We start from the raw sequence: 13,155 nt of genomic DNA, 5'->3' as shown, positions 1-13,155 counted from the left end.
TATATATATACATTTTAAAAATATTTTAAGTAACTATTTGTTTTATGAAATTTACAAAGTAGATTTAAAATAATAAAAAAATATTTTTTCTTAATCTGATCGCGAACTGTTTAATTTTGAACTTATTTATACCTAATTTATTTATAACTAATCTGGAGATAAAACGGTGAGCACATTCGATATAAACATAAAATTTAACATTAAACCGTTGATAATTGATTATTTATCTGATATAAGATTATTTATCTTATATAGGCGAATAATTACTTATTAAAAATTTGTGCAGTTTGTCTTGATTTTAATTTGCATAAAGAATATGGTTTTAAATTACCTGCATTTTGAAGGTCACTTCTGCGCTAAAAACGATCCCTGTTTCATTCAAAATGTACAGCTGACTCAAGACTTCATTCTGGACAGTAAATGTCAAGGTTAAAAGATCTCAGCAGAGAGATCTTAATGTTTGAAAATGATTACCGAAAGAAGCACTACAAAAATAAATATAAATAAAAATAAGCATAAATATGAGTTAGTATTGTATAGTACATAAATAATATATAAATGAACATGAATATTAAGTGTAATCATCCTTGTTTACATGATGTTGGGTAAATTAAATGACACATTTTTTTTTTAATTAAACTTTCGAATAGATGTGTTTAATAAATGAAGTTAATAAGTGAACTGATTAACCTCTCTGAAATTAAATTGATTAATTCCATTTTTTATCAATTTCTTCATTTTAGCGCCAGATTATTTTGTAATATGATCATGTCTTTCATTAATTTGTTCTACTTTAATTTATGAAGTTCAATTTGATTTTAAGCAGAGCAAATATATTTGCGTAAGCATATTTAATTCCAGGAATGTAACGTTTTCATGATTCGTGGTACGGATTGCATGATACCGGTGACACCGATTGGAGGAAATTCCTTGCGCGGATCGCGACAATAAACACTAATTAGTTCAGCTGCACGCGAGAACCGTTTGGCACGACAAGAATGGCGTCATAATTAAATTAGTAAGAGTGCATCACACACTAAAATAATTCATGAGTTTGTCAGTTGTTAAAAAAAGAAATTATATGCATCACGATATATATGCTGAAAAATAATTAATATTCATTTGTCGAGAAAAAATTGTGCTCGCTTTTTATCGTGTTCATAACTTTACATTTAATAATTAATTTAACAATTAATAATTCATTTTATACATTTTGAAATATCTACATGTCAGATTTTATTTGGACAGTACGAAGATTTACTGTCGTTGATACAACCATTTCATGTAATATAAATTGACATAAATATTGATTGTACTATTAATAAATATTGCCACTCTGTTATTTTTAAATCATTTATTCACGATGACGAATCCCAGAAAGTTATCGCAGTTTTCTTTCATTTTCAAGCATTTCTCATTTTCAAAACTTTCTAGTTTTCCTTATGCAATAATTTGTGCAATAACTCAATATCTGCTTTTTGAAATATATAATACATATTTATTTATAAGAAATCTTTTATGGAGAGTTAGCATTGACTATATTTTTGTAAGATTTTAAAAAATATCTAAGATTTATTCTTTTTTAATTAAGATTTATTCTTTTTTTTGATTAATTCCTCTTTACGAGGCATAAATTAAAATATTAAATTGCCTATAACAGTATTAGCTTTATGTCTTAAGTGAGTATCGAATATAAGACAAGGGGAAGAGATAAATATGCAACACTCGAGGCGTGGCGAAATGGAAAATATATATCTTATATTTATTAAAGCTCTCCTAGAGTTACAAAGGTGATGTTTTTTGAACGGTCACGCATATTTATGCTGTACAATATTATCAACAATAGATGGCCTTTTAAACGTACATCTCTTAAGCTGTTTTATCGCTTGTGTGTAATCTCTGCTTCGGAACACCCACGCAGATACGCATGTATAATACATAATGATCGTGTGTGTCACACCGTGCGATGTGGGTCACCACAAGAATGAGCATATGTACACATCATGGGAGTGTAGTGTCCGCGAATGTATTATTATTGAAAATACCAACATGCGTATTTAACACACGTTTCGCTCGCTGTTGCGAGGTGTTTGTGCCAAGTTTCTCTGGTATCTACACGCAAGTCATGAATAAGTCGGATATTAATATATTGATAATATGGACAAGTGGCATGAATCCAGTTCCAAAAATCTCGCTGAGTTTTATGGTCTTACGTCGTTATGTGCCTATAATTTTAATCAAATTGCCTTGGATTTTATTGGTTTTAATTTCACTTTAAAAGTATCACCCAAAATGTTCCTCAAAAAGATTTTCCATAAATGCATATTTTCTGATGCATATGTCCTAATGGATTTATCTCTCGGGTTTTGTCCGACTATCATATTTTCTTTGATCTGTTAAAATGTGCATATGGAAAAATATATGTATGTAAAAGTGAACGTTATGTGTTCTTCTTTTGTTCTTCACGTTATATGTTTCTTTTATATAAATATGTTTATGTGAAACATATTTATGTGATGTTATGTGATGATGTGATTTTTGACTGGGAGGGTTTTAAATATTATTTACCTTTTTCAAGTATTTCAAAAATTCAGACAATTCCGCAAATTCATAAAGTCACCACAAGCAATGAATTTAAAATATATTTAAAATATAATCTGAATCCTCTAGTAAGTTTATAATATTGTAATCAAGACTATTAAATTAAAACAAATTTGCTTATTATAAAGTCGCTTCTTTGAGAAAATTTTATAATATTCTTCAAAGGAAAATAAATTTTTGTTTTGAATATATAATGAGTTTTTCTGTAAAATTTATGATAAATATATTTTAAGACTATTAGAGAGAAAATTCTTTATCTAAAAATAACCATTATTTAAAAGAAAAAGAATAAACTAAGTAATCACTTTCTTAGCAGTAGAAGCAAAAAACAACTTTGGAAATAAGATAAGCAAATCATTTCTGATATAGAAATATTCTTCAAAGAAAAATAAACTTTTATTTTGAGTATATGAATTTTTCTAAAATTTGTAATAAGTATGTTTTAAGAGTATCAAATAAATTCTTTGTAAAGATAACTGAAAAGAAAAAGTAAACTGAGTAATTATTTTTTTCTTAGCAGTAAAAGCAAAAAAACAACATTAGAAATAAGATAAAGAAACACCTCTAACATAAAAAGAACATTATAAAAAACGTTATATTTTTTAATTAATTGTATAAACGAATTATTAAGTTAGTAAGTAATTGACAGAGAGAAACTGATTACGCCAATCAATTTTACGGAAAAAGTGACAAAAAAAAACATTACAACTTTTTCCAATTGTTTTTTGCTTTAAATTATTTTAAATAATTTATAATATTAATCACATTTTTGCAAAAGGTTATTTGTTTTTTTCTGTTATTTTTCCTATTGAATCGATTGGAGTAATTAGTTTCTTTTATAATCAATATAAGTCAATATTAGAATAATTCGTTTATAATAATTCGCAAAATTGATTTTTCTATTATATTTTTAATGTCAGAAATGTTTTTTATGCTCCGGTTCTATGTTCAACTATTTTTTTTTTTTTTTACTAACATTGTCATAGGTTGTAATAGGATTCAAACTTTATATCGAGTATGTATATAAATTCATACCGAATTTCAGTACTAAAGATCCAGCTTGACCGACTTCCATTTTCTATTTGCTGTGTATTCATATTACACAGCAGGTCTTAAAAGCTTCTTTATCTACTGTGCTTTATATTGTTCTGTATTTATATACGAGTACATAGTACTCTTATTAAATAATTCTAGCCTTCATAATGAAGTAATTCGTGCACGAGCGGTTTCGCACGCGTGTGCATCGCGCGTGGCATGAGCTTACAAAGCAACGTATACACGCGGATTCTGCGATGCGGTTCCGCCGTCAAGATACTACCATCAAGTATTCCCTCCTTTCTCACCCTGGCATAGTCAGTGCATTCGACACTCGCAGACCAGTTGATATGGTCAGTGCCCCCCGACGCGTCGTCGACTAAACACACGCAGTAAAGTTTCTCTCTCTTTCGAGGGAGAGAGTAAGAGCTCTCGAAAGCGAACTCGCATCTCGCGTTGCGCGTTTTCCCGTGGAACGAAGTTGTTATAAACTTCTCGGTGATAGATAAAACGGACATCGTACAAATACAGGGTAACCCTCGGGAATCTCACAAGTTTGTGTGTTATTCAGAGAAATGTTAAATTTGCGTTGCATCGATCGTGTAATGTTGAATTTGTCTGATTCTTGGCATTACAATCTGAAGCTTGCAATTAAAACAAATCGTTTCACTTTGAGAGTTATTTATTATTGTAGTCGACGTTGGAATTCTGAATGTTTGAAATATTCTTTGCTTCTTGAGTAATTTTAAGTAATCTTGACTAATCTTTAGTAATAGCAAGTTAGGAAAGTTATAGTAAGGAATTTTTTATCATTTATTACACTGAAAAAACACTAAATTTTAGTAAATATTTGTGTGAACAGTTTTATGTAAATATTTACTAAATATAAACATATATTTACTTGATACAAAATTATTAATTTAACTATATTAATTTAATATATATTTATATATTATATTGAGTAAATATTTATTGTGAATAAATGTTTTTTTAGTTAGTACTATTCAAAGAAATATTAATATTTAGTAAATTTTTTTCACTATATGTTATTTTGATAAAAATAATTTGATTCTTGATAAAAATGAAATAAAATATTATGTAATCAAACGAAATATCTTTACTGCTCGAACGCCAATTATACAAGCTGATGTAAAAGAGAGAACCAATTAGAGAATGAAATACTCGAAACTGTTTTTAAATAGAGTCCTAAAAAACATAAGAAATTATCATTTACTATGCAATCTATATACGCATTTATAAAATAAATCTTCCTTTTAGAATTTTAATTTACAGCCAAGAAATTTTAAAATGTGGTACGATCGATAGTCTCTTTCAACAATTCTGAAAAAAAAAAAAGAATTATAACTATAAGAAATAATATAATGTTTGTTTTATTATGTGGCAGCTCGTATATCACAGAGCAAGAAGATCCAATTGATCAGAATTAGCATTAATCGATGTCGATGCAACATGCTCCTCAAATGTGTCAATCGCTCACAAAAGTCACTCGCCAAGTAAACATTTCACAACAAGAACGTTTATTGCAACAAGAAAGTTCTTGCAACAAGAACGTATTATTTACGATAATAAATATGGCCCTTCGCTTTTTCTGCGTTGATAAGATGTATCATTGCTCCAACTAATTATCATTTGCGTCAGAACGGTATTCTTATTATCAATACGGCTGTAAATAAACAGCGCAGATACACTTGACTTGCTTGCTGAAACGAGCAACAAGCTTATGACATCCCGTGCGAGATTTAAATATCGTTTTTTTCTCGGAGCTTCAATACCGCGAGTATCGACTTTGATAACGCAAAGCGAATAGGGTATAAAAGAATTACAGAGATATTTATAGACATTAATACTGTCGGTATGTATCGGATAATTCTTATATTATTCTCGAACACTCGGATATATTATTCTAGCATCTGCGGTTATTTAAAGTCACAGATAAGTCGGCGACGTGATATCTGGCGAATAAAAATATAATTCTACATGACATTTATCCTTGTTTTATAAGTCACTCGAATCACTTACACAGATGGTCATGACATTTTTTTTTATTATATACAGATATTGAGATAAATTTAATAATTGTGAATTGAAGTGTCAATCTTTATATTTATTTTGCTTTAAAATAAAATACTGTAACCACTCGAATCGCAGTGTTCCTAGAATATATACGACCGAAAACGTAAATTGTTTTTTCGATCTAGATTCGTTGATAAATTAAAATATATATTTTTCTCTACAGAAATGATCTGGAAATAACGTTTTCTTAATTAGCAAACGGCAATGCGTTTATCTCGTATATGCGATTTAAATGAAATTCTTCATGCAGATGATACGTGAAAAAATCGAGATGTGAAAATAAATCCATGACGGTTTATATATCCAAGAATAAATTGCATTTTATCAAAGGGATTCTGCGCCACGCGATAATTTCCATTCTTCGTGAAATCGTATCTCATACTTAGGCAAGTGGACTTGTTATGTGCGTGAATCACCACGTTGAAAATGATGGAAAAACGGTGGTTTTTGAATACTGATCTTGTGGAAAAGCGATCTGAGAATATTTCTTTGGGTCAATTTATAATGTAAGCCAACATTTTCATCTCCGTCATCGTTGATGCTCGGACGAAAGGCTTGTTGACGTCGTGCCGCGAATTTTTGTTGCCGACAGTTTGCTATTGATTTACATTGGAATGTTTGTACCTATGTTATTTTGTCTTGTAAATCTATTTTTGTGACAGTTATATCTTTTTTTAGAACAAGGATTTTTAGGTATAAATTATGATGTTAAATTATAAATAACCGTAGTTTCTATTTTTGTGTATAAATATATTATTGTTATACCTAATAATATTACTATTAAAATCAATAGTGTAACATGTTTAATATTAAAATTAGTGCGATTTTTGCGAAAGAATAAATTTGAAAATTGCTAGAAAAAATGAAAAACAGGATAACAACACACCACGTATTTGGAACGTAAAAAGAAATATAGTTAACTTATTGTCTACATGATTCACCTACATAGTTTACAAGAATATATCCGTGTCAATTTCATGCAAATTAGACGCAGAGAAACAGGCATGTACAGGCGTAATCTAATTATCCTCGACGCAACCCTAATTCACGTTCTCTGACGTAGATGTTTATTATGCGTGGATCGTAAAGTCTGTGGCATTTGTAACGAATTCTTCATAACAGTTGTCTGCCTTTGTAGAACTTACAGGTCGTAGTTGCCCTCATGGCTAACATAGTGGCGTCGAAGACGAGAACAATCGTTGGTTTGACGAACGAAAACAACGGTACTCGTTATGGCGCATCGCGTCGTATTCTATTAATAACTCGGCACTGCGGCTCTTTGTAAATTTGCCGAGGGTCGCGACGAGCTCATTGATTCATTGATCATATCGTGGGAGAATGATACGTCTCTCCCGGAAGTGCCATCGTTGTTAGACTAGTGACCCTCTCTAGAATAAGAGTGTAATGAAATCGAAATAATGTTCAATTAAAATTAACCAGCATCAATCATGCAACTGATTGAAAAAAATTATTTATGACAATTTATGACACAGTTTGACAAAAAATTTTTTTCTCTGAAATGTCATATTCCAAAGATCTTTTCATGTTGAATACGATACCATTGACAGAATTTAGCATTCATTGGCCGGATCCATGAGAGAGGAGACCATGACCTCCCTTTTTCAAAAATATTGATGTCAAATGTTACATACTTTTTAAATATTTCTGAAATACTTAATCAAAATTTTGATTCCAAAAATATTTTTTAAAGTCATAAGGTATAAAAAAGGTATAAAAAATGTATGTTATTATATGTAGTCATTATATTATAGTTTTAAAAAAGCCGTTTTTTTCAAATTGCAGAAAGGAAACTAAAATGATTTTCTTTTTGGAAAGAAGCAAATATGGTAGATCTTAACACAAATTTTTCCGATGAATTTTTCTATCCTTAGGAGAGGAACCGAGAAAATCGGCGGAAAGATTTGATAAAAACAGTTTTTTCCGAAATTTTAAAACTATATATTATATTATTTCTTTTTTGTATTAATATAATTTTAAATAAAACTTTTTATGAATGATATATTTAAATAGTACTTTTTTACAATGTAACGCCACTAATAATTTAAATATTCTACTCTTTTCACGTACACATATTTACACTATAAAAAAGATTTCACTTGCGACCTCTCTCCCTCCTCTCTTGAAAAAATTTCTGAATCAATAGTAACTCGTCAGGATTTTTAATAAACTGTAATGAAATTAGCAAAAAAAAAAACATTTTTGCCATATTAAACATTTTTATGGCAAAACAAAAACTTATTTTTATATAAAGTTCACAGAATCTAAAAATGCACTCACAAAATTCAAAAGTTTTAAATAAATTTTAGTTCATGATCATACGATTTATTTTCATCAAGTTATGGTTGTTTAAAAATTCAGACTTTCTGTATAATTATTCAAACAGTCATAACTAATGATAATAAATTATATGATGAAAAAAATTTATTCGAAAATTTTTGAATTATATTTTTAGATGTCATAGACTTTATTATTTAGAAATAAGTTTTGAAAAATGTCGAAAATGATGAAAACATATCATTTTTGCCCATGTCATCCCAATTTATTCAAAATTCTGACGTTCTATACAAATTCTGTCAACGTGTTCAGCATAAGAAAATTTTCGGGATATATACTTTGGCACTTGAGAGAAAATTTGATGATGAATTGTGTATAATTCTTCACCAACAATTAACTGTTCATATTTCGAAAGCAATCTTCGTTAGTTGCTTGTTTTATTTAAATTCAGTGAACTGACAGTTATTAATTACGGCCGTAACTTACTAATTGCATTTATAACTAGTTAATGATCAGGCACTGCTTTATATTTATAGATGTTCGGTAATGAATTGCTATTTTTTAAAATTATAAAAACGTGTATTTTCGGTCAATTGTAAATCTATTTATCGGATTAGATTAAATTATTTTAAGTTTCTTATATATCTTTAATACCTTTAGGCGAGTCAGAGACGATCGATCATTTTGAGCTTTTTCAAATAACAGTATCATACGAAGGCAAGTCAATAAGTTTTTAGAAAAACATAGTAAAACACATTTTTTTTTATCGATTCATTTTTATTTCTCAATATAGTCTCCTTTCAGCTCGATACACTTGATCCAACGATTCTTAAACTTTTTCAAGCTGTCCAAATAATATAATTTGTCGAATCCTTCAAAATAAGCCTCTGTTTCGGTGATGAGCTGCTCTCTGATGGTGAATCTCTTTCCTCCGAACTATTTCTTCAGGTTTGGAAACAGGAAATAGTCGCAGGGGACTAAATCTGACGAATGGGGAAATAATTCGTAGCGGAATTCGTTGAATTTGGCCATCGGTGCCGGACATGTATGAACCCGTGCATTGTCTTAATAGAAGAACACTTTCTTCTTCGCCAAAGGGGGACGTTTTTTTCTTTAAAATGTTGTTGAACGTCCAGTAAGGCTGCATAATAATCGTTTTTGATCGTTTGCTTCGACAGAAAGTAATCGATATGAATTATATCGCGTACATCCCAAAAAACTGTGACCATCACCTTTCCGGCCGAGTTTACTTTGCCTTCTTCGGAGCTGGTTTACCCAGTGAAGTCCATTGTTTTGACTGTTCCTTCGTCTCGGGTGTGAAGTAATGGATTCATGTTTCATCCACAGTAATGAATCGACGCAGAAATTCATCTGATTATGATTATTGAAACATCTCCAAACATTGTCTTGAAATCATCACACGGTCGCGCTTATGGCACGGTCCACAATGAGCAAACGCGGTACCCATCTTACCGATAACTTTTCCATGCTTAATTGTTCAAAATTGAAATCACTGTGCCATATGATATGCCTGCGACCTCAACAAGCTCGCGCACTTTCACTCGTCGATCAGTCAAAATAATATCGTGGATTTTATCGATGATTTCTGGCGTAGCAGCCTCAATTGGACGTCTCGAACGAGGTGCATCACATGTGGATGTACAACCACATTTAAATTCATTCACCCAATTGTATACAGTCGCAAACGCTGGTGCAGATGTACTATGAACATTATCCAACTCGACTTTAATTTCTTTCGGCGTTAAATCTTTCATATATAGATATTTGATCACTGCACGAAACTCGTTTTTTTCCATTTTGCAAAAAATACAAAGGTTGTTCGCTTTAATTATCTACAGAAATGAAACCACCCGATGAATTCCGCTCAAAATTTGACAATAATCAGCTGAGAGATGCTTGTCAAAAAATAATGTGACATGACGCTGCGAGTGTCCTCTGACAGATTTTCTAAGAAACTTATTGACTTGCCCTCGTATAAACACGAATATATCGTAAAACTGAAAAATGATTGCAGGAACGTTAACAATTCATATTGATGAAAACGATTAATATTTTCGAAATGGGAAATGAGAATGAAATTCTTGCCATGTACAAGCATAATTCTGTTACCGAGTGGTTGCAGAAAACAGGACAAGCGGACTATGTAAATAATGGTAAATCGACAATTATAAATTTCAATCTTCTGCCAATTTTTTTTATGTTTATTATTTTTAAACGAGAAAATATTTAAAGATAAATAATATAAAATACATATAAATTTCATGTATAAATAAATTAATGTTTATATATCGTAAATCTTTATGTTTGTATAAATTATTATAGTATAATATATGAGATGTTTAAGAAATCATCAAATTCTATCACATTTTGATGTCACTTATAATAATATGTGCTTTAAGTTCTCTAACTAAACACGTATGCTTTCCGCGTATATTGTTTTTTAATTAACATCATGGCACATTTATATTTGTATACGTAAACTTTGAAGTGCATAAAAAGGAGCAAATGATAAAAAGTAATAAAGTATGTAGAAGTAATAATATTAACATCAAAATAAAATAATATAAAATTTCGTACATTTAATTAAAAATAAAAATTTATTATTGTTTATAACATTTCATGTTATAGTAGAGAATTCTCTCATATAGTAGAGCATTTATATTCTGGGTAAACGAACTGTGCAGACCATTCTTTATTAGCAGATCTTATTTAAACAAAATTATTTTATTTCTGACGCAGGTAGCGAAAGCCCAGTTTTTGGCATCGAGGGTGGTAGTAGCGCTGCAGGCGCCAGCAATAACTTGAGACTTGCATCTCACGAGCTGCCAAATGAGATTTCAGCTCCCTATGAAGTACCTCAATTCCCGATCGAACAGATCGAGAAGAAGCTTCTGATCCAACGACAATTGACTGTCAAGTGAGTATTCATTCTGATTACATGCATTTTTATAGCATTTTTTAGTTTACTTAATTTATACAATTCAAATTCAAGTAAAAATTTATGCTTACGAAATTATTTATAATTATATACTTATAATCTTATACATATGTACAATATTGTAGTTTCTTAAATTTTATATTTTAATTTGTAATATAACTCTGATTTAAACATTTTAATTGAAATATATCCTCGCAAAAATTAATCCCAGCTATACCAATTATAATACGAATCGAAAAAAATTAAATGATTAAATTGACGCGAAAGAGTTGTTGTATTTATCAAATAAAGACATTTAAAAAATGTCACTCATCAAAACAAGAAGCCACCATAATCTAAAGACCAGAGCTGTTTCTTCAACAAGTTTTATATTGAATAAAGTTGGAAGTTTTTTGAAAAGGGCATTGATGAAAAATTTTTCTCTGATGAAAAGAAAAGTTTTAATATATTTTTCTTTTTATTTAGAGAGAAATTTTGCAATGATTTTTTCAAAAAATTTCCAACTTTATTTAATATAAAATTTGTCGAAAAAATGACAGATATATTTTATTATTCTAGTCAACCCCTAATGTGTAGAGTTTATATATTAAAATTGCACCTCGAATAGAAGGGTTGATTTCAATTAGTTTAGATGATTTTATTTTAGATGATCAGTAAGTTTAGATAATTATTTTGCGCCGAATTTCAAGGGATACGACGATACCGATAAGCAGGCGGCTATAAAGCTGAGATCGCGATATATTTATGATTGTGCGAAAGGCACTAAAGTATTATCGCTATACTGAAGGATATAAAGTACTTGGCTGTATGTACAAGATAATACGTACGCGATCGAGTATCTAGTAAAATCAAGTGCTATAGCTAGATCACTATACAGAATTGTCTGCAATGCAAATTTAAGTCTTAGACATTTTAAATAAAAATTTGATGAACACTACTAGGAATATAAATTGAAATTATTTTTAGAATAGCAATTTTAAAAAAACGACTTTGGAAAAATTACCTTTTTCAAAAGATAAGACGTTTGAAAAAATATCGTGCTTCTTGTACCTTAAACGATATAAACGTTCTGCTTTCGAAATCATGTATGTTTAAACGAGATCACATCGGGTAAATCATCATAATCCATTCGAAAGTTTTTACATAAATTAAGGAACGTATAGATAGAAGATTGCTTATTTTTTGCACACTATGGAATCATCGTATTAATCGTGAGATACGAGATCGATTTTTAACGAGGATCTCTCTCTGCCAAGAATATTCTGAATTAGCTTGCTTCTCTGTTGAAGGAATATTAAATGCTCTTTACTAATTCTTACTTAAATTTTAAGCAGGAATTTGCATTTATTTAGAAGATAAAAGAGGAAAATGATTTCTAAATTCACTGTCAGAAAATCTGAGAAATTCGAAGAATATTTTGGTCACATTTGCATAATATATTCGTAAATATTTTATGGTTGTAAATAGTTAATATGATTAGGGCAGTTGTACTTGTAGTCATAAATCGGTATTTATAAACGATTCTTATATTTAAGACCATCTTAAGTGAAGCCTTAAATGTCATGAATCATTACAGTACAGTATTCATAGTTAAAAATCTTATATTTAGGATCTTAAATAATGTCTTAAATAATGTTTCAAGATGCTAATACGGATTTCTGATTGGTTCATGACATTTTAAGACTGTATTTAAGACAGTCTTAAATATAAAAATCGATTATGAATACTGCTCATAGAGCCGTAATTAGCACCTTAAAGAGTTAAGATAATCTTGAAATAAAAAACAAACAGTATCGACATACATAGTATATAATTGGACGCTGATACGACACTTGGGACTGTTATACTTCCTGTGTCATCGCATAATAATGAAAAAATGTTTTATATACGATGTTTTATGTATACTAATAGAACGCCAACTCGGCAATGTTCGCCAGGTTTGCGTCCGCGCGAACCAGTTCGGAATTATTATCGTCGTTAGATATTTTACTGGTACCGTGATGTATTATGTAGATCCGAGCGAAGGATATAAACGGATAGATAGAGACTGGTAGGTCAGGTCGCCCACGTCTTAACTGGAACGGTCGAGGCAGACATTTGTGAATTTTACGCAAGAAATGTCGCTATCCAATGAGACAATTCTGCGCTCCTTCGAGTTCTTTTGAATTGCT

The 13,155-nt window shown here is 30.0% G+C and overlaps 1 protein-coding gene across 15 annotated transcripts in view; it reads left to right on the top strand.

Moving 5' to 3' along the window:
- LOC108692854 (AMP deaminase 2) overlaps positions 1–13,155 on the top strand; it is a 34,082-nt gene that overhangs the window by 9,394 nt on the left and 11,533 nt on the right. For 9 of the 15 annotated variants that reach the window (XM_018201374.1, XM_018201362.1, XM_018201360.1 and 6 more), the window contains exon 3: positions 10,786–10,963. In XM_018201374.1, the coding sequence (XP_018056863.1) occupies positions 10,786–10,963 (178 nt within the window). Of the gene's footprint in view, positions 1–3,970; positions 4,191–6,215; positions 6,237–10,060; positions 10,200–10,785; positions 10,964–13,155 lie in introns of those variants that run through there. The other 6 variants (XM_018201375.1, XM_018201368.1, XM_018201363.1 and 3 more) reach the window with 4 other exon arrangements.

This window comes from Atta colombica, unplaced genomic scaffold (genome assembly GCF_001594045.1).
Source record: "Atta colombica isolate Treedump-2 unplaced genomic scaffold, Acol1.0 scaffold83, whole genome shotgun sequence".
Lineage (NCBI taxonomy): Eukaryota > Metazoa > Arthropoda > Insecta > Hymenoptera > Formicidae > Atta > Atta colombica.
This window is presented reverse-complemented; position numbering and strand designations above follow the sequence as displayed.